The sequence below is a fragment of the Lathyrus oleraceus genome, unplaced genomic scaffold, assembly GCF_024323335.1.
Source record: "Lathyrus oleraceus cultivar Zhongwan6 unplaced genomic scaffold, CAAS_Psat_ZW6_1.0 chrUn0001, whole genome shotgun sequence".
Taxonomy (NCBI): domain Eukaryota; kingdom Viridiplantae; phylum Streptophyta; class Magnoliopsida; order Fabales; family Fabaceae; genus Lathyrus; species Lathyrus oleraceus.
This window is the reverse complement of record NW_026112392.1, coordinates 312,928-337,253: the sequence shown is the minus strand read 5'-3', so window position 1 is coordinate 337,253 and position 24,326 is coordinate 312,928. Positions and strand designations below refer to the sequence as shown.

At 32.7% G+C, this 24,326-nt stretch overlaps 2 protein-coding genes across 2 annotated transcripts; both read right to left on the bottom strand.

Annotated features, from left to right (window-relative positions):
• Positions 1 to 1,744: 1,744 nt before the first annotated feature.
• On the bottom strand, positions 1,745 to 2,411 carry LOC127110545 (uncharacterized mitochondrial protein AtMg00810-like). Its single transcript, XM_051046122.1, has 2 exons — positions 2,094 to 2,411; positions 1,745 to 1,990 (listed from the first exon to the last, which is right to left on the bottom strand). The coding sequence occupies exons 1-2, from the start codon at positions 2,409 to 2,411 to the stop codon at positions 1,745 to 1,747; spliced, it is 564 nt and encodes a 187-aa protein (XP_050902079.1).
• A 1,922-nt stretch (positions 2,412 to 4,333) lies between these two features.
• On the bottom strand, positions 4,334 to 4,900 carry LOC127110544 (uncharacterized). Its single transcript, XM_051046121.1, has one exon. It carries the CDS (start codon positions 4,898 to 4,900, stop codon positions 4,334 to 4,336), a length of 567 nt encoding a protein of 188 aa, XP_050902078.1.
• Positions 4,901 to 24,326: the final 19,426 nt, after the last annotated feature.

Here is a 24,326-nt window from a genome sequence, read left to right as displayed (position 1 = left end):
TGAACCAACTAAGGAAGACAAACGTTCATCTACCTCTAACACATTCCTCCATCTTCTAGAGGTTCTGAAAATAAGAGATATGTGGAACATTTCTTCATTAACATCTTTGTTGACATTCACATTGACATCTTCATTGACTTCCTAATTTCCATCTTCATTTATACCATCATTGAAATATTTATTGACGTCTTCATTCACATCCTAATTGACTTCATCATTGACATTCACATTGACATCTTCATTGATAGCTTCGTCAGACACATGGTTCCTAGATTGACATTCAGTGATGGGAACATCAACATCCAAAGTGAGTGGGTTAATAATAATCTCAATAGTGTTTCCACTAGGGGTTTATAACACTCCATAAAATGATTTATCATTTGATCCAAACTATCAGACTCATTTTGATTCTCAATAACCTCGTTTCTACCCTCAATTTGATATATTATATCATGATTCTTATTAACAAGAATCAAATTCTTGCTAGTAATAATAAATTTAGTGGGATTACATTGAACAATCCCGTGAGGGCCTTTGATTAAAGAAATGGATATTTTAATGTTGTTTGAAGCTAATGGAAGATCATTAATCACTCTAGGTTCCTTCCCAACTTCACCATATCCAAGGGGTTTAGAGACGTCAAGAGTTTGGTCAAACATGGATAATGGGATACAATCAACAACCTTCTCTAGGGACTTCTTTTTGAACTCTTTAGACTTGACGGGAGAAGAAGCACCTTTGTCAAGTTGTAAAGGGAAATTATGTTAATTGAAATAAATATTACTTAAAAAAAGTAGCGATATCCAAAAAATATGATATATGGATATATAATAAATATATAATATATTTAAAAAATTAAACACTAAAAATAAAATAAAAATTAATATTTATTTACATAATAAATTAATAAATTATTTTAATTATATTTCTTTAAAAATTAATTAATTAAATTTTTGAAATACATATTTTTGGGACTCAAGGATTAGAACTGGTATCCTTTGGCTTGCTGGATACTTGCATTTAACTACAGTACCGCTACAATTCATTTGCATTTCAATGCATTTGAATTATATTTGAAATATTATCTTTTGTCATTAATTATTATTTGTGTTTCAAGTAGTTCATGATAACCAAATCATCTACGAATACATAAGTTTTATTTCCAACCACTAATAGAAAATGTATCCTCACATTTAATTTCTCCATTCATCTTCAACACCATAACTCATCATCATCAATATCATAAATCACAACCACCACATTCACCAGTATCACCATAACTCACCCCACCTTCATCATCATTATCCAATTGTTAGTGTTTGAGGCATTTTTAATGAGGAGGGAAAGAAAGAATAAGGAAATAAGGATTGTATTATTGAATTGAATGATAAAACTAAATTACAAAGTGTCTATTTATATACACCTAAGTGGTTTTACTACTAAGTAAAATAACAAACTAAGTAACAAACTCTAAACCCTAATTAGCTTTGGGCTTGGGCCATACAACTCAACTTAGATTATATCTAATATCTCAACATACCCCCTTATAATCCAAGTTGTCGGAACACACTAATCATTATCGATCTGAACTATTCCTAATTTCTTTCTCAATGTTAGGAACTTGTCGATCTTCAATCCTTTGGTGAAAATGTTGGCCAATTGTGCTTCACTTGAGCAATACCTTACTTCAAGTTCACCTCGACTCACCTTCTCCCTTAAGAAGTGAAATCTAGCTTCTATGTGCTTACTTCTTCCATGCAAAAAATGGATTCTTCGCAAGATTTATGGCTGACTTGTTGTCGATCTGCAGTACCAGAGGTTTTTTCACTTCGACCTCGATCTCTTCTAGCATATACTTGAACCAAATTTTTTGACACATAACATAGGATCCTGCTATATATTCAGCACCATGAGATTGGGGCATCAAATACTTGAAAGAAATATCCAATAGTGCTTCTTCGATCTTCCTTATCTCCACATCAATCAACATCTGAATAACAAGTAACCATAACTTCTTTGCTTTTAGAGTATCGTTGAAATAAAATTCCATAGTTTTTCGATCCTTTTAAGTATCTTAGGATTCTTCTTACAACCTTCATGTGTGACACCTTTGGTTCACTCATACATCTGTTCACTAATTCAACTGAGAAACATATATCAGGTCGACTGTTGCACACATATCTCAGAGATCCGACAATTTGTTTGAACAAAGTTGCATCGACTTTGTCTTCCTCTCCATGCTTCTCCAACTTCATATTTGGTTTAATAGGCGAAGATGCAGGAGTTGAATCATCCATCATGAATCTCTTGAGTATCTCCTTGACATACTTTCTTTGATGTAGCATCATACCTTGCTTTGACATTTGAAGTTCCATGCCTAGAAAGTATGACAACTTTCCCAAATCCGACATTTCAAATTCCTTCTTCATCAGCTCTTTGAACTTTCACAAGTTCTTCAAGCTATTTCCAATTACTATCAAGTCATTAACATATAAACATATGCTTGTTATATCTTGTGCCACAACCTGAATATAGACACCATACTCAGATTTGCATTTGACGAATCCCAATTCGACCAAGTATGAGTTGATCTTCTTGTTCCATGCCATAGGTTTCTGCTTGAGACCATAAAGCAATTTGTGGAAATTGTATACTTTCCTTGCTTCCTCCTGAATCATAAACCCAAGAGGTTGTGTGACATACACGTCTTCATCTAAAGGTCCATTTAAAAATGCAGATTTCACATCTAAGTGAAATGTCGACCAACCTTGCTTACATGCCAAGGCTACCACTAGTTGACAAATTTTCAATCGTGCGACAGGTGCAAAGACTTCAGAGTAGTTGAGTCCTGCTCACTGAATAAATCCTAAAGCTACCAGTCTCTCCTTATGTATTATTATCGACCCATCAACATTGTGCTTCAACATAAACACCCACTTCACTTTGATAGCTTTTGTATGTGCTGAAAATTCGACCAACTCCCCACGTGTTGTTTCTTTCGATTGCTTATAACTCTTCGACCATAGCAAACTTCCACTTCATATTCTTTAAAGCCTCGTTATAGTTGATTGGTTTAGCACTAGCAAGTAAAGCAAAATGAACTAGTTTTCCATCTGTTGTGACTTCATCATCACCAACCACTTCATAGTCTTGAAGTCTTGTTGGACAAGCTCTAGTTCTTTGAGGTCTCTGACTAGTGTTAGCCATAACCTTTCTGAATTTGACTGTGTTGGGTATGTCAGCAATAACTTTGAATTCAACTGGAATATCAACAATATCTTCAACTTTGACATCATTACTTACTTTGTCGAAATCATAGCTCATCAATGGCTTGTCAAATATATTACTAGAATTCCAATCCTAGGTAGAATTTTCATCAATCATAATATCTCGACTAATGATAATATTTTGATTAATTGGATTGAATATCATGTATGCTCCAGTCTTATGATATCCTAGGTTCACTCTTGTCATCAAGCATCCTTCTTCTTGCATCAGGAACATGCTTGTAACACATAGAGCCAAACACCTTCGGATGACTCACTAATGGTCGTTTTCCACTCCACGCTTCTTCAGGAACCTTGTTCTTTAGCTTCTTGGTAGGGCACTTGTTCAGTATATAAATAGCAATCGAAACAACTTCACCCCATAAGGATTTGGCAAATTCTTTTGCTTTAGCATGCATCTCGCCATGTGCAATATGGTTCTGTTTCTTCTTTTTGCTATTCCATTATGTAAAGGAGTATAAGGAGAAGTTACCTCATGATCAACATCATGTTTTGTACATAATGCTTTAAATATCTTGGATGTGTATTCGCCACCTCCATCTATTCGTAGAACCTTGATATTCTTTTCACTCTGGTTTTTAACAAGCATCTTGAATCTCTTAAAGATTTAGAATACTTCGTCCTTTCTCTTGATCACATAGATTCATATCTTTCGACTAAACCCATCGAAAAACGAAACAAAATACTTGTTTCCACCAATTGTGTGCTCTTCAAAAAGACCACATACGTCTGAATGTACAACTTCGAGTTTGCAGGAGGATCTCATTGGAATAATCGAAATGAAAGACTTCCTTGACTGCTTTACAACTAGACAACCTTCACAAAATTTGTCGGGAATCTCAAGACTTGGTATACCAATTACCATATCTTAAGTGATCAGTTGATTGAATGACCTAAAATTTAGATGGCCAAACCTCAAATGCCATAACCAACTATTTTGATGGTCGATAATTGTTTTCAGACATTGTACCTAAGTCGAACTGATCATGGTCTTAAATGTTATATTCTTCAACAAAATAGATTTCAAGACCAGGTTATTCTGGATGTCAAAAATATCTAAGGGTCCATCTTTCATAACTACTAAGAACCCCTTTTTCGACTAGTTGTCCAACACTTAGCAGATTGCACTTCATTCTAGGGACATAAAGTATGTCTTTGATCAAGGCTTTCGCTCCATTACTCCTTTGAATAACTATGTTGTCAGTACCTTCAGCTTGTAACAAGTTATTATCAGCAAGTTTGACCTTGCTCTTCTTGGACTCGTCGAAATCTACTAACCATGCTTTTCGACCAGTCATGTGACTCGAGCAACCTGAGTCGAGGAACCAGATCTTGGATTTGACATGGTCATTTGCAACTGCATCCATAACCACTATATCATTTTTATCCATTTCCTTCCATGTATAAACAATGTTGGGCCAAGTGACCACACTTTTCACAATTATATCACTGCACACCTTTTTTCTCTTCTTTATCTTTTTTATAGGGATTTCCTTCTCCTCTTTTCGAGGATTCAAAAGCTCTATCATCAACCTTATTCTTGTGAGGATTCGACCAAGACTTCTTGCCACGAGTCTTGTCGATTTTGCCTTTGAACTTGTTGGAACCACCATTCTTCTTCCATGACTGAGCTTGTAGTGCTTGTATCAAGTCTTGAACTCATTTCCTTTCGACAATCCTAATCTCGTGCGCCTTCAACGAACCAACCAATTCTTCTAGTTTTAGGGTTTCAAGCTTGTTGGATTCTTGAATAGCTATGAGAACATGATCAAAGTGAAAGATCAACATACACGTGACCTTCTCAACTATCATCTTTTCAGTTAGGGTTTCACTACAATCCTTCATGAGATGGACGAGTTTTTGCACCTTCGACAGATAGCCTGTACTCTTTTTGTCTTCTCCCATCGACAACAATTTATATTGTCGTTGCAAAGTTTACAACTTGACAACCTTGACTTTCTCGCATCCTTCATAGTACTTGACAAGGATACCACATGCCTCCTTCCCCAATTCAGCATGAGTGATTCTATCGAAATTAGTCGCATCAACTGCCGATTGGGTGTAAAACGCCGTCTTGCAATCCTTCTTCTTTGCATCTTTGTGAGCGGTTCTCTATGTGTCGGTTGCATCTTCACCAACCGCAGAAACACCATTAGTAACCACTTCTAGAGTTTCATAAAATCCAAATAGAGATTGCATCTATTTTCTCTATCGAAGCTAATTCTTGCCATCAAGAGTTGGAAGAGATTTTGGTAAGTTTCTGTTACTACTCATCTTTGCAGCGATTGATCAACAACAATCGAAGATCTCTGACGTGTGATTCTTGAAAACACGATCAAGAATCTAACCGGAGCTCTACACTAACAAATAGGTATTAGAGTCGTGGTTCAACTTTGTGGGGGAGTGGGAGCTGGATCCGATGTTGGATCCTGTTATAGGATGTAGGGGGATCACACTTGTGGGGGAGAATGTTGAATGCAAGTGTTAGTGGTTAAAGTACCACATTGCATATGAATAAGTAGAATGTTGTATTTATAAGAGAGATGGCTCATTTACCCAACACCTTAAGGTTTTGGGTTGAGATGTGGTGTTTCCCTCTCTTGTGGTCCTGAAGCATTAGTCACACTGTTGTTCCCGACTCTTCTGGACTCCCCAACACCAACATCATATATCACCAACAATAAATATATATTTTTTAAATTAAGCCAACATTAGTCAAAAAAATCTTCATTAGCCTGTTTTTAGTGAAACACCAAAACCAAATGGATCAAAGTTAAAATTCACATAAGTAGCTCTTATTTAAATCCATAAAATAGATACATAACTAATTTTAAAATAAATGAAAATAAAAAATCACCAAAGATGAAACATAAAATTCAAAACATAAAAGCGAAAAAACTTTATACAAAACCACCAAAATCGATAATGCAACATCGAAATAGATAGCAATTGAAATAGATCTATAGAACACAATAATTAGAACTTAACCGAAATAGATGAAATCAAAAGTCAAAATAAGAAATCTCCAAAATCAACAAAGTTGAAATATATGGAATCAAAATCAGGAACATTATAACTTGCCATTGTCACCATGCTCACTTTAAATTGAAATTTTAAATTGAGATAGAGGAAAAATAATGGGTTAGAATCAAAATTCGGGGATGAAAATAGTGTAAATAAAGAAGGAAAAAGAATTAAATGAAATTCATTTGGTTATTTGAGATGAATTTTGGAGTAAAATAGAGAATGCACAATATTTATGAAAATGGATTTTCTGGATTTGTTTAAGAAGATATAGAGAATGCATAGTACTTATGAAAATAGTTTTTTTTTGATAAATCAATAATGATTTGTTTGTTTACCGTGATTCAAACAGAATTGACATAAATGTGAATGGAAGAAAGCCGAGAAATTAAATTGAGTTGACTCAAAGCACCCATGAGAATAGAATGAGACCTTAAATCAAATAGAAATATTGTAATGTTACATAAATTATATTTGTAAAAAATATATATCTTCTAAAAAGGAAGGTATTCATGTACGAACAAAATAATTGGAATTGAAAAGGAAGAAATTCCTATAATCTTAATCAATAGAAACTAAAAGCAACACGCTAAATCAAAATCCATTCGCAAATATATATATATATATATATATATATATATATATATATATATATATATATATATATATATATATATATATATATATATATATATATATATATATATATATATATATATATATATATATATATATATATATATATATATATATATATATATATATATATATATATATATAATTTTCGACTTTGTAAAAAAGATGAGATTGATAGATGAAAAAAAATAAAAAATCTTACCTTTTCTCCTTTGCAACTCTGACACACAAATGCGCTGATGGATGAACAAATCAACTGAAATTGAAATTGAAACGAAATGATTGTAATCAACCTAAAATGATTTGCAAAGCTATATACTATTCGATTTTTGATTTTGTAAAAAATGATGAGATGCGTAGATGAAGAAAAGAAAACACATACATTTTCTCCTTTTGAATTTGAAACTCCGCCACACCAATGCACTGACGGCTGAAAATTGATTATTATGGGAGAATCAAGGAGATTTAGAGTTAATGGAAATAGTGAAATACATTGAAAGAATAAAAGAAACCGTAAAAAGTGTCTTTGGAAAGATGAAATTGTGTTTATTGGTATTTGTAATTGAAAGGGATACAATGTGTTTACTAACGAATATGAAAGAGTTTATTGGTATATGAAATTGTGTCTCCACACCTACTAAAGTTGGGTTCATAATAATTAATATATTTTCCTTTAAAATAGAGATACAATGTAATAATTATTAACATTAGATTAACAAATACCAATAATGCAAAAAGACAATTAGAGACTTGAATAACCATGATTTATTAATTTTAATTAGGTTATGACGTAAATTTGGTAGTAGTTAATTTTTATATATTAAAAGTAGATATTGTGCATATTAAATGCATTGAACATATAATAATTTCTTTATTTGAAACTCTTAACGAGTGTCCAGGAGCACTGGTTAGCATGAAATGTGTTAACATACTCCCTATCATTGCAAGATCACATAAATTTGAAATGTGTTAACGTATTCTTGGTCACTGCAAGATCACAGAAATTTGAAATGTGTTAATGTACTCTCTATCATTGCAAGATCGCATAAATTTGAAAATAAAAAACAATTAACAATAAAATAACAATGAAATGTGTTAACGTATTCCCTATCATCTTAAGATATAAAATTGAAAATAAAAAACAATTACCAATAAAATGTACTTTTTATCACATCAATTATTGAGTTTTTTTTAAATAACCATGTTTTTCAAATTTATATGCCAAAATAACTACGGGACTCATATTTTCTAATTGCACTATGAGAATATGTAGACACAAGAGTTTGAATCCTTTGTGAGCACATTAATTGATAAACTATTTTCCTCTTAATTAAAATCAATCGCAAGCAACCTTTCAATAATAACATCCATCCGCGCAAAGAACAATCAAAGCGGTTTCCGTTGAGTACAATGAATGTGAGGGGTACTAATACTTTTCCCTTGTATAACCGACTTCCTTACCCATTTCTCCTCCCTTGGATTTTATCGATATTTTCATTTTTCTTCTGAATAAATTAAGTTCCATGGCGACTATGTTGTATCTTCGAGCGTGCGATAGACTCATGTATTTTTTTGCGGTGCGACAACTAACAACTCTGGTAGGGATTGACTGAAATGTTTTGTTGAGGAAATAGATTGACACATACGAGCGTTGGAAATTTATTAACACAAAGGAGTGTCAAAAGTCAATACAGACGAGTATTAGAAGGGTAAGATTAGCATGAGTGACTGTAGGAAATCAATATGGATGAGTATTGAAAAAAGAGTGTCAACACGGACTAGTGTTGAAAATCAATACATACTAGTATTGAAAAGAAAATTTCAACACATACGAGTGTTAGAAATCAATACGGACGAGTACTAAGAAAAGAGTGTCAACACGAACAAGTGCTGGAAATCAAAACGGACGAGTATTGAAAAGAGAATATCAACATGGACGAGTATTAGAAGTCAATACGGACAAGTATTGGAAATCAATACAGACGAGTATTAAAAAGGTAATGTCAACACAGACGACTGTTAGAAATCAATACGGACGAGTACTGAAAAGAGAGTGTCAACATGGACGAGTGTTGGAAATAAATACATACGAGTACTGAAAAGAGAGTGTCAACACGAATGAGTGTTGGAAATCAATACTGACAAGTATTAGAAAGAGAATGTCAACACAGACGAGTGTTAGAAATCAATACAGACGAGTATTGAAAAAAGAATGTCAACACAGACGAGTGTTAGAAATCAATACAGATGAGTACTGAAAAGGTAATATTAACACCTCCTCATTCAATTCGCATGGCTTATGGTTTTATTCATTTGCATACATTTGTCTATGTGATCATGCATTTATGTCATTCATCTGTATTTGCATATTATACCAAATTTAGACCAAAGGTTCGACAATAATGGATTTATTTAATTTAAATGGATATTTTAAGGAGGATATTATGTGGTAATTATTCATGTTTATTTCTCATATTACTTGTGGTATGGATCATTTCTTTTCATGATTAGCTGGGAGATTGGAATGATTGTTACTTAATTCAGATGATTGCTAGAATTCAAAGAAAAAGACAAAGTTGAAATAAAAGGAAGATTTCATTCATTTATTGGAAATTCACGGTACAATGAATATTTTTAGAGATACAAATCAAAAGAATGTATTACAATGAAAGAGAGAAAAAATTACATATTTTTGGTACAATTAACTTTTTGGTCAAATAGTTGACTTTTTGGTAAATTGTTGACTTTTGTTCAACTGTCGACCATTGACTCGGTTTTGACTTCTAAATTTTCCTAGACCTATTCTACAAGCATTTGATCAAGGGATTCACCATCATTCAACCCAAATAAATTGTGTAATGATTATGTCAAGTGCTAATTTCCAACAAATTTCATCTTCCATAAAGCTTCACTTCCATGGTTTATTTTTTCAACATTGTTTCAAGCCCAAAAATTCAGAATTTGACCCATGAATTTACACCACTCAAAAGTGCTTATTTTCAATACAAAATCACTTAAAGTCATGGGATGATTCACTAAAAATTCAAGCCAAGAGTGGTAAAAAAAATCAAGACAAAAGCGTCCAAAATCAAGTTAATTATCACACTCCTGGTCCAGACACCTCACTATGGGTTTAAACAATACAATCTTGGTACAAATACCAACTTAATGACACCTTCACCTTATTCATAAACTTTTTCAATTCATTTACCAAAAAACAATCTCCTTCATGAATGAGAAATTATAATACATTCCTTAACAGTCAGACTAAAAGCTTAAAGCATCCAAACTTGGATCAAATTAGTTAACGTCAAAGCACTTCTAGGATATGATTATAACATCGTTTCCTAAAAACAACCAACAAATACGTAATTTTCTACCATGAACTACATAACTTTTATTCTCTCATTGCACTATGAGAATATGTAGGTACAAGGGTTTGAATCCTTGGCGAGCACATTAATTAATAAACTATTTTCCCCTTAATTAAAACCAATTGCAAGTAACCTTTCAATAATAACACTCATCCGTGAAAAGAACAATCAAAATGGTTCTTGTTGAGTATAATGGATGTAAGGGGTGTTAATACATTCCCCTTGTATAACCAACTTCCTTACACATTTCTCCTCCCTTGGGTTTTATCGATATTTTCCCTTTCCTTTGGAATAAATAAAGTTTGGTAGAGACTCTGTTGTATCTACGAGCGTGTGATGCGCTCAGGTATTTTTCACAGTATGATAGTTGACGACTCTACTGAGGATTGACTAAAACGTTCTATTGGTGAAATAGATCGACACAGACGAGCGTTGGAAATTGATTAACACAGACGAGTGTCATAAGTCAATACAAACAAGTATTGAAAGGGTAAGATTAGCATTATCGAGTGATGGAAATCAATACGGACGAGTATTAAAAAGAGAGTTCAACATGGATGAGTGTTGGAAATCAATATATACTAGATTTGGAAAGAGAATGTCAACATAAACGTGTGTTGGAAATCAATACAGACGAGTACTTAGAAGAGAGTGTCAACACAGACGAGTGTTAGAAATCAAAACGGACGAGTATTGAAAAGAGAATATCAACACGGAAGGGAGTTAGAAGTCAATACGGACGAGCATTGAAAAGGAAATGTCAACATGATCGAGTGTTGAAAATCAATACAGACAAGTATTGAAAAGGTAATGTCAACATAGACGAGTGTTGGAAATTAATACAGACGAGTACTGAAAAAAGAGTGTCAACATGGACGAGTATTGAAAAGAGAGTCTCAACACGAACGAGTGTTGGAAATCAATATGGACGAGTATTGAAAAGAGAATGTCAACATGGACGAGTGTTGGAAATCAATACAAACGAGTATTGAAAAGAGAATGTCAACACAAACGAGTGTTAATAATCAACGCAGACTAGTACTGAAAAGGTAATATTAGCACCTCCTCATTCAATTCACCTGGATTATGGTTTTGTTCATTTGCATAGATTTGTCTATGTGATCATGCATTTAGGTCATTCATCGGCATTTGTATATTATAACAAATTTATGCCAAATGTTCGACAATAATGGATTTATTTAGTTTAAATGGATTTTTCGAGGAGGATATTATGTGGTAATTGTTTGGATTTATTTCTCATATTACTTGTGGTGCAGATCATCTCTTTTCATGGTTAGCTGGGAGATTGTAATGATTATTACTTAATTCAAATTATTGCTTAGATTCAAAGAAAAAGGCAAAGTTGAAATAAAAGAAAGATTTCATTCATTTTTTGGAATGGTACAATGCATATTTCTTGAGATACAATTAAAAAAGAATGGATTACAAGGAAAAAGGGTAAAAAATTACACTCTTTTTTGTATAGTTGACTTTTTGGTCAAACAATTGACTTTCTGGTCAACTGTTGAATTTTATTCAACTTTCGACCATTGACTCGGTTTTGACTTCTGAATTTTCCTAGACCTATTCTATAAGCATGTGATCAATAGATTCATCATTATTCATCACAAATAACTTGTGTCATGATTATGTCAAATGTTAATTTTCACATTGTTTCAAGCCCGAAAATTCAGAATTTGATTCTTGAGTTTACACCATTCAAAAGTGCTTATTTTCAACACAAAATTACTTCCCAAAAGCACTTAAAATCATGAGATGATTCACTAAAAATTTAAGCCAAAAGTGGTAGAACAATCAAGGCAAAAGCATTCAAATTCAAGTTAATTACTAGTGATCATTTGCCCTACATTCCAACTTGATATTTTTGCTAAACTCAAACATCATTGGTCTCTAACTACCTCATTCTTCACAACCATTCTATTACCCAATTAACCTTTAACTACCATAACCATTAAACTAACACAAATAACTTCCAAACAAACACAAATCCTAACTTCCATTTTTTCATTCAATCCTAACCATTCTTAAGAATTAATCCAAGGGTTGAAATTGGTGATCTGGAACTAAGGATTAAATTAATTTCTAACAATTGGTAAACCTATTATTTGGATCACAATTCAATGGTGATCATTCATTTACAAAGTCTATATAAACATGTCATTTTTCATAATTTTGGCCTTAACTAACCTAACTTAGAAAATTCACAATTAACCATTACTTTCCCACCATTTTTTCTTCTCAAATTCTCTCTCTCAATTCATCTTCTCCCTCACCATCACCAAAGTTCATCTTCATCACCATTTAGAACTTCACATTGAAGTTCTAAAATGGTGGAACTTAACCACTGTCATACCCCAAAATTTGCCCATTAATATTTCAAGACGTTTTTCAGGGCACTCCGACCCATTTTTACGGCACTGATCTTAAAGGAACGAAGGCTCAGCTCACGAATGAAAATGGCCCAAACTGGCCTGTTCGCTACACGCTCGCCTAGTGATAACATGAAATTATATCATATTTTAAGGCTTAATTCAATTAAATTTTATCATCATTTATTTCAGGTCACTTTATATTATTGGATATTACGCGGTATTTTTCTTCCTATTTGTCTCAGGTGGCTTATTTGGAAACACAAGTAGAATTGGAGGAAAAGAGGTGCAAAAAGGAGGAAAAACGAACCAAATAGCAAGGCCCAGCCCAAAATACAAGAACTCGGGTATTGCACCTGTGACGAGCGTCACAGAGGCTGTGACGAGCGTCACGCCTTGCGCATCCCTGTGACGGACGTCACACATGGTGTGACGAACGTCACACCATTCCCCTACTTTTTGGGCGCCAGTAACGCCTCAGAGACTTGAAGAGACTTGAGGAATGTTGGGCCCTATATCCACGCGCACGTTGAAGACCTTTTGGCAACGGGTTACTGAAGCATATATAAATAGCCACGAAGAAAACCTAAAAAGGGGAGGCTTTTCCACATTTTTTTTCTTTTGCCGTTTTTGCTTTTGCATAGTTTCTTTTCCAGTAGCTTAGTCATTGTTGATTACACTGCTCCCCTTGCAATTTCCCATTTCCTTTTTAGCATTTAGTTAATTCTTTTCGCACAATAGTTTCTGCAATGGAAACTATTGCGCACCTTTTTACCGAATCTAACCTTACGTTAGGATCTAGTTTATTTCCTTCGTTTTAATTTGTTGTTTAAAGGAAGCCCTGAAGGAAAAGCCGGCGGCACCGCTCAACTCAATCCGGCATCAACCCTAAGAGTGCCAATTCAAGGTTACAATTCAATTGCAAACAGGTTTGCGTTACTATCGCCGCTTTACGTTCCGAATTCCCATGTGATATTATAATTGAATTCATAAATATATTTGAGGTTCTGTATGTAGACTTAAGTATGCCTGGATACCTTGAATTGTTGTAATGGATGCCGCTGTTTTTTCGTTCTGTTTTGATCTTTGCCCTTCTGACCTGTTTTATTATAACCATGCTTTGTTTACCTGATACTATTACTGCTTTGGTGCAACTCCTCGATTACACCCTGCTTTGGTATGCTAACCCGTTTGTTGAATTTTGCAAAGGTTCATATGGCCCAGGAAAAGATTGCCGTTAGGTCTTCCACTTTATTTGTGGGATACCTTGTGGAGATTCGCCCTAAATTACTTGATTAATTTTAATGTGTTAATTTTAATGTATTAATTTTAATGTATTAATTTTAATGTGGAGATTCATCCTAATTACCTAATTAACTTTAAAATATGGCTTTTAAATATGTGATCTTGGACCTCTCTTTTGCCTTACGATAACACGGTATTACGGTCATGCCCCGCGAATGTAGGGATACACTTAGCAAAGACCCTTCGGTTAAATCATCATAAAATAAATCATGGTCCCTCGGATGTTGCCTTCGAAAATACGATTTTGTCCCCCGATGACCCTTCGGTGTAGCCTACGGTTAAATGATGATCGTCCCTTCGAATGCTAAGGTATCCTTACAACTGTTGCCTTCAATGACCTATCGATGACCCTACGGTGACCCTTAAACATCCAAAGGGTAAAATTACTTACTTCTCAATAGTAAGGACAGTTTTACCCTCATAAGGATAGGAAATGCCCATAACGACCTTAGGAAGGTATAACTCTCAATTACTGGATCATAACCTAAAACATTTTCCACCCCTCACACTTTACACTTTACAAATCCTAGAAAATCACCACTTGGTATACATTCATACTAGAATCATTACCGAGTCATATTTTTCTAAACAACTTTCAAAACTAAACGAGATAACCACTTTGTATACATTCATACAAGAATCATTACAAAGTTAAATTCTCTTTTCAAAACCTTTTCTAAACCGCTTTCAAAATTAAACGAGATAAATACTTTGTATACATTCATACGAGAATCATTACAAAGTTAAACTCTCTTTCAAACATTTTTAAGCAATCCACCGACACTTTTTCAGACAAAAAGATAAGTGATCCAGCAATTAAGAGCCCATGGATAACCATGGATACAAAGGGTGCTAACACCTTCCCTTTGTATAATGTACCTCCCGAACCCAAAATCTATTGAGGTCTTTCCTGTTCTTTTCCACCTTTCCTTATTGGATAAAAGAAAAGTCGGTGGCGACTCTTGCTATCCGCGACATTGCGATAAAAAGCAAAACACCCCAAGTCAGTTCACCGTATGACAACCACAATTCAATTTCCGCAAATTATCAATCAACAATTCATATATTATCATCAACAATCATCATCTAAAGTTCATCAAGATTTATCAACAATTATCATCCAAAGTTCATCAATTCAAGCTTGTTAATCAATATTCTACATTCAAGATTCATCTTATATATCATTCATCATAAAAATAATCATCAAGCTTGAAAGTTAATTGGATTAAAGGAACTTATTCTTGAAGTATTTCAGGTTTCTCTTCAACACTCTGATTTTCAACACTCATCAGAGCAAATCTCCACTCCGTCGGTAATTTGTCATCTCTTCCACACTCTTGCCATGAATTATTAGATGTTTACTTGTTGATTAATTTAAGCTACTATTTTGGAATTGCTTATTAGATCAATCACTTATTTTTGCATAAGACACATAAATTTGAAAATAATAATTTTTTAATTATTAACTATTAATAACATGTGAATATATCATTAAAAGAGATTTTTTGTCATGATTCTGAATATGTGATTATTTTTTCACGAGTCATTATAATGAATGTGAATTAATCGATTTTTTATACACTTTGTTCTTGACTTTTTCTCCCGATTCTTCAAAATTCGCGGCTCATTTGCAAAATTCGATCACATATTTGGATTTCTTGTGAAAAATAAAGTATGTTGATAATTATTTGCATATTGTTTATTTGATTTGGAAATTTTAGTGGATTAAGCTCTTGAATGCATGAGAGAAATAATGAAGAAATGAGTAATAAACCCATAATGTACAGAATGTTGACACATATTCTGCTGACCTTTTTCCTTTTCTCTTTCTCTCTCTACACCACATGGCACATTGTCACTGGTTCTGCCCAGTGAATAAGACAAAATAGAGAAAGCACAAAAATGTTGATCACATGCATGCATGTATAATGTGCAACCAAAATCAAGGCCGTCAGATCTTCATCCTTTCCATCTTGCAGACCATATCTCTTCCATGTGTTGACTTCCTTTCTGGACTATTGATCGTGTTTTGGTGACTTTTTGGACCCTTTTTACTTTCAACGCCCCCTATTGGACCTGCACCCCCTTGTTGACTTGTTTTTTTCTTTGTTTCTTCTCTTTTTTTTAATTCATTTAATTCATGGAAAAAATACACAAATGTCTATGAATACACATTTTTTTAATTAAAATAGATTAATACATAATTAGTGTTAGATTTAATTAGGAATTAATTGGATTTTAGACTCACTAATTTTTCTTTAATTTTCTTAATCATATTTTTAAAACACATAAAAAAATATTAAGAATACACATTTAAATAAATATTTTTAATAGATAAAATTAATTTTAATTGGATTTGTTTTTTTTAGAATTTAATTAATTAGGATTATATTTTAACTAAGTTTAATTGCTAATTTCTTTTTAAGTTTATTTCATGTTTACTTAGACATTAGAGTTGACATGATTAAATTTTAATTTTTAATGCCTTATAGCTTTTCCATAATTCCATGTGCTTAATATATTTCTAGCATGATCTTTGTCCCTTAATTAATTGATCAAATTCAACCTTAATCAATTAATTGCACTTCATATTGGACCTTGTCTTAGACTTGTCTACAATTACATTACATGCTCCCATTAAAATTCTTATTCATTCAAATGATCATAAGTCCCTTGATCATTTGAGTGAATTAGTCATTTACACTCACACTGTACTTGATTTATCAAACCAAGTCAAGCTTCATATTCAAGGCTTTGAAGGCTCTCGACATCAAGATTAGATCACTGGATATTCAAGCACAACAAAAAGATTAATCTTCAATACTTGTCAGGTATGATGTGAATTGTGCGCCACGATCCTTAAGCAACAAAGAAGAATGAGAGGGATTATTCATATCCTTGTTCTGAGTATCTTTGGACACGGGTCGTAGACCCCTGTTATTCAAAGTTTTCGCTTCAATTCATAGACTTTAGCGCAATTCAAATCGAATAACTGTCAAGTCTTCTTCTCCATATACAACACTTCATACTGCAAGAATCAACATCAACAATACACTTCCCTTTGGACCAAACACTATATTATTTGGACTTCCATACATTCTTTGGGTTAATCACCTCATGGTTAAATGCCCATCTTTGAATCATAACTCTCTATTCATGCATGTATATCTTGTTAGTCTCATGCTTAGACAGACCATTCCATATTTTCCTTGTTAGTCTCATGCTTAGGAAAACCCATCATGCTCATGTATATATGCCTTGTTAGTATCATGCTTAGGCATACTCCTTTTTCCTTTTATGTTTTCTCTATAAGCTCCACGCTTAGGCAAACTCTTTCTTCATGCATGTCTGTCTTGTTAGTCTCATGCTTAGACATACCATTTCATACTTGCCTTGTTAGTCTCATGCTTAGGCAAACCCCTTTCATGCATGTTTTCCTTGTAAGTTTCATGCTTAGGAGAAAACCACTTATTGTAGGTCTTGATCCCTGGGTCTAGGAAAAATCCTACAATCTTGCATTGGCCATATCATTTATTGGTGAACTCCACGCCTTTTGGTTCAGACGTACCTATCTATGGTTTCAAAAAACACAACCATTGGTCCAAATAATACTTCCACGACATCTTAATACCACTTTCCCTATTCAAGCAATTATGTTTCAATTCAAGTAGGTTCTCTTTCTTTTTCTTTTACTCATGTTCAAGCAACTCTTTCTTTTTTCTTTTATCACACAAACTTTTTCCAAAAATAACTTTCTTTCTTTGCATAAAATAATTGTTATGATATGTTCCTTAACGTATACACACTTCTAGGTTACGATTATAACCGTTCCCTACAATCAACCAACGCATTCCTATTTTCTACCATGAACTACGAAGCTCTGATTTTCTCATTGCACCATGAGAATACGTAGACACGAGATTCGAATCCTTGGCAAGCACTTTAATTAATAAACTTATTTTTTCCCTTTTATTATTTGCAATTAACCTTTAGATAGCAACACTTATTCGTGCAAAGAACAATAAAAATGGTTTCTCTTGAGTACAATGGATGTGAGGGATGATAATACCTCCTCCTTGCATAACCGACATCCTTACCTTTTTTCTCTTCACCTGAATTTTATCGATATTTTCCCTTTCCTTTGAAATAAATAAAGTTCGGTGGCGAGTCTGTTTTATCTTCGAGCGTGCGATGCGCTCATATATTTTTTGTGGTGCGACAGGCAACATGAGATGTATGTAGTTTTGGGATAATGTTACTAGAGCTCTTCTCAGTGTAAACCTGAGCATAACAAAATAGGTGCAATCAACATTCAAAAACAAGATTGTTCAAGTCATTGACCCTCAGCTGATATCCCTCATTTACGATGATGTCTCTGCTAGAGACATTAATCTACAAATTCAGTGTGTGGATGCAATTATGGGAGTTGGCATGTCCTGCACTGCAGGCAATCCAGATGATCAAATTGGCATTAGAGTTGTTGTTCGCCAACTAAAATTTGCTAGGGACTGTCTTCTGAAAAAATCTGATATCAAAAGTCCTATTGAAAGCTATTTAACGAATAATGCAGAGATTGAAATATAAGAAAATAATATATACTAGACAATAGAGGTGATTTATGAGAATTGGAGTGCTCTATGCAAATTTAGAAAAAATATGTCTTATTAATCCGACAATATAAATAACACTCTCTTTCCATTTTTACTGCAAAATCATTAATGTTTCATTAGCATAAGAAATTGATAGAAATCAAAACAATAATATGATAGATCTGCTATAGATCTGCACCGATAACATTATATATAATGATTCAGAAGTTCATTAAGTGACTTACTTGAATCACTAGTATAACTAAATATAGTTGAATACATGGATATGGTCTTGTAACTAATGACAAATGAAATAGTCAAATTTTATAAAAAGTCAACAAAAGACAATAACAGTCAAAAGTCAACATAGATAAGAAATAGTCAACTTAAACCGTAAAAGTCAACAACATGAGAATATCCGTGATAGTGAATGATGTTTAATTCAAAATTGACTATTGAACCACTTGACTAATGAAATGCCACTTGACCTGACGAAATGCAATGTCTTCTTATGATGCCTCAGATAAGTTCGATATTGTTACAAGAAACGATGAATGATCTGATGACATATATACTATGAAGGCTAGAGTGAATAATTTAGGGTTAGCCTAAGTCAGATAAAATAAAATAAAAGTAGAATAAATTTTGGAGTATAACATAGCGCAACAAGACATTACCTCATTATTTCTTCGATGATTAATTTTAGAAAGCCAAATGGATTTTCTTTCCTTAAAAATTTCAATATGGAATTTTAATATTTTACCATAAATTTTTTATGATAATGTTTTAGAACAATACATGGGGTATTACAATATATGATTGTTTGAGTTGAAATAAATGAGATAAGAAAATGATTTTGAATTATTTCCTATAAATGTAAAAGCTTCTCTTGTATTCTTGCTTCTGATCTCTCTACCCAAACACGTCATGAATGAGAGAAAGAGAGAATAACATAGAGGTTGAAGTGAGTACCGAGGATCCATGTTCATGGATTTTCTGATCTTATTTAATTCAAAACTAAAAGATTTGTAGTGCTCAACTACAAATTTTCAATGATATGACAGGGTGGAGAACTTATGACACCCTATATAATGGCCATAAAATCTAATAAAAGAGTAAGGTACGTGCTGGTGGCATCTTTACAAAAACAAAGTTTAGTAGAATTTATAAACTATTGGACATTTTGGACTTCACGAGTAGTAGTACTATAATTATCTTATAATAAGGGGTTTTCCTATCATTTTCATATATAACATTAAAAAAAATAGGAGTGACCAATTGGTCGGTAAAGTATAATGAATTAGGCTCCCACTTCTACACGGTGACAAAAATGAGGTTGAATTTATTTTTCATTTAATTTTAAAGTAGTGTCTTTTTATTAAAACTTGCCTATTAAAATAAATTTTAAATTATATATATCTTTTAAAAGTTATTACGCCACTATTAATGATTGTCAAACACTACTTCAATTATTATTTTCACTATTATTTCGACCATCAGTTTAAAAACAACATGTCATTATCAACCACAAAATCGATCACTCTAAAAATAACATGATCATTATCAACCACAAATATTTATCATTTTGGGAATCATGATTTAATTATGTAGGATGTCGTAGTTTAGTTTTGATAAAATATTCGCAAGTTGCAAGTATTTTATAAAATTTTAAGCAATGCCATAATAAAACTTTGATTTTTTCAAGTATTTTATAATATTTAGATATTTTGATTTTAAAAGAATAAAAATAAGATGTTCAACTATTTTATAAGAAAAAAGGATTGGAGTAATTTTTTTTAAATATGACATATAGTAATTCATAATTAGGTGGTTGTTTATTACATCTTAAGTATTTCTCCTAAATCTTATAAATGACTTGTAAATGACCTTATCCGGAAGTTAACTTCTGGACGCATCCTATATCATGTTATACTTATGATTTCATTTAAAAAATGGTTAAAAGATGTGTTCGAAAAATAACATCCAAATAAAATTACATGTAGAAAAAAATTGTCTATATTATTCATAGGAAATGGTAGACTTCTGGTGTTACTATGAAGTTTGATGCAAAATAACAATTCGTAGAAAATTATTGAATAAATTTCACGAGAAATTTAGATAGCTAGATGTTAACTTACCCGCAGAACATTCTGCTAGTATTTCATAAAGAAATGTTAAATATTAACAACAGTTACAAAAGTATTCTTTTAGATTTTTATAGGATTTTTGAGAAATATACGGGGTGTAATGAACAATCCCTTTTAATTATATAAGAGAAAAAAATAAATTAAAGCATTACATACCGAATCAAACTCATAAATTTAAGGGTTTACTCATTACACCCCATGTGTTATTTACGCAATTTGGCGAAATTTTAAAAATAACCCTCAATTCCGGATTTTAAAATCCATACACATTTAACATACAAACCATATTTTGATATTGGAAATAACTTTTAAAGTTAAATATTAAAAAACTCCATAGATTGGAATCCGGACGCGCCTAACAAATCACATCCAAATTAGATTTATGACCACACAATTTAAAAAAGATATAGATTCTAAGATTCAGATTTTATCCAGAGATTGAAATCCATATGTTTTTTTAAGTAAACTCGCACTTTTCCCTCTCCCTTCACATTTTCATTTATGCAAAAAGAGCAAGAATAGAGAATACTGAGAGCTGTGATTACAGAGTTTGTTCTCTTTATTTTCAAGCCTTCTCATAACTTATATCCATTGCATTAAATTTTATCACATCTCTACTCCACTACATTGCACTTATTTGAAGTCCATCTCTATTGCATTGGTAGGTTACTCATTCTCTTTCCTTTTTTGATTTCACATGCATGTATTACCTTAATAGAACATATGTATGATAATTTAGGCTTAAATGAAATATAACTTTTTTTGTGTGTTTTTCCTAAACTTACTTGTATCGAGTTTTTGAGCACAAGAGCTTAGGGTTCACATGCTTTGTTATTAGGTATTGGTTCTGATTTGCATGCGGTTTGGATTGTACAATTTGGACCCTTAGTCCAAAGATTGAAGAAAAAATCTCTCTACTGTGCTTGTTTGATTGCAGACTGACAACCAAAAAAGATTGAGACGTCGTAGAGTGTCCAAACATGCTTATATTCATAGGGCAAAGCTATACCTTCACGACTTGTTGTTGGAGAGAATTATTTAGCTAGTAATGGGTCGTCTTCATGGGTTCACGTGTCTTTGGTATCCTCTTCCTGGATTCACGTGTCTGCTGCTGCCCCAGAATCCCCTCATGTCCCAAAAATCGCTGCTGCCCTAGATGGCCCAGGGGGTTTCCTAGGAGGCCCCTCATACCTTTCATTAATTCCACTGTATCTAGACCATGCAGCTAGACACATATGGGACGGAGAGGTAGTATGATTTTTTTAATTACTCTTTTAAACATTTGGGTTATTATATTTTAATTGTCTGATGATGTATTTATTTTAATGCAGTATTATGATATGTTAAAGTGTATCAGCCTTGGTTTGAAGGTTGCAAAGTTGGTGCAACCTAATGAGCCATGGTTTCAAGATGCCATGCAACTATTTGGGTTGGACGATATATGCAGGATTATCTATGTTTATATTAATAATGGCTTATTGTCTGCTTTTGTGGAGTGATGACATGTAGAGACGTCGTGATTTCATCTTCTGATAGGTTAGATTTCAATAAAACTGGATGATGTCTCATGTCTTCTTCATCTTTCGATCCAAGGAAAACTATTAAACTACTATATGACCATCAAACTTGAGGCGCTAAACATAGTGGTAACTTAATTGGAAGTTGATCCAAGAAAAACTCAGCAGGAGTTAGATGACACAAGAGGATATCATGCTAGGTTTTCATTATTGGTTGATCTATATGAGGGCCACTTGGCTATAACTGTGGGCGCCTATGGTGATGATGCATGGGTGGCATACCATAAAGCATATGCATTGATGTCATACTTCTTAGTTATGGCAGGTACATCCATTTTTGTGGACAAAAGTGAGACCTATGTTGATGTTATATACCTTAGATATTTTATTGACTTGGAGGGGATCAATGAGTATATAATTTGGGGAGGGGATCAATGAGTATATAATTGGGGGAGGGGATCTCTTGTTTGGTGTACCTCTAATCCAAACTAGCGGATGGTAGTATATGGAAGACTCAACAATTGAGTGGAAACAACTGTCCATTTACGGTTTCTTTTAGACCTTTACTAATATTAACATCATAATACATATGCTACATTATTCTGTTACTAATATTTAATCTAAACCCTTTCAAGCATATATTCACCAACATTTCCCATGCATCGCCAACTGAGCATATGTAAATAACTATTTAGAGGCCTTGCCACGTGCGAGGTCGATCATCCCACTCAGAGGGAATCAGGCGACCAAGCCATTATGAGTTGCTCTTGACTACATCGTGTTGGATGATATTAACTAGTTGTCGTACGATGATCACATTGAGACATAACTCTTAGAGGTGATGGCATTACACTCTGGATGACTAGCATGTGGGGCTTAACTTATGTACCCCCGTCTACCTCAACGAGTCATATGCCAGTTTAGGTATATCCAGGGTATACCCAGAGACACCATCCTTGTTGCTCCTGCCACTTTCCTCCAAAGGGAGAGAGGGCATAACTACGACCAAGTTTAAGGAAGACACTCCTCAGATGACCACTCTACATGCCATTTTAAGAGAGACATGATATGTGTTGTAGTACCTGTGGTGGAGAAGGAACATGAGCGTTAGATATACGCAATAATACAAATTTATTTTGTATATTTTAACATTTTGTATTATACTTTGTATTTGGATTGCTTATGACATTGTGACATTTTGTATTTGACATTGGCGTGTGTGTGAATATATATATATATATATATATATATATATATATATATATATATATATATATATATATATATATATATATATATATATATATATATATTCTTATGTTTTGATGTTATTATTGAATGACAACTATATAATGACTTATAATGTAAGTTTATTAAAATAAATTCAAATTTCATCTAACTTACTATCAAAAAGTGAAAAACATTATCAAAGGAAAAATCTAGAGATTGAAATTCGGATGTATGATATAAAGATGAAATTCAGACTTCATTTGCAATAAAAATGGAGAGTATTCATAATTGAGATTAATTACTATACACTGTCAGAGTAAAAAAATTTATATCGTCGATTCATCACCATCATCTGTTTGTATTACTTTATAGATTTTTAAAATAAAAGTCAAACTTCTTTTAATATCTGACGTCTATGATTAACTGACAGTGTAAAATCCTTTTACCCTGTCAGTGTATTTCAATTAAATTCTTCATAATTTTGTTGGAGAATGAATGCGTCCGAAGATTAGAATAAAACCAAATAAATAAAATTATAATAATTAAAATAAAAAGTAATAGTATACTTTTAGAGTCTAAACAAATATTTAATTTTGGTTTATTCAAATTACGAGGTGCGTTTATTTTTTTTTCCAAACATAACTCAATATTATTAGTATTAATTTGTTTTGAACTATGCAAAATTAATATTTACATAAATAATAATTTAATTATAATAATATAAAAAATGAGTATTTAAATCAATTGCATTATCTTATATTTAAAGTAATGTTTTATTTACTAGACTTTCTTAAAAAAATACGAGTTCTAGACAAAAAGAAATGAAT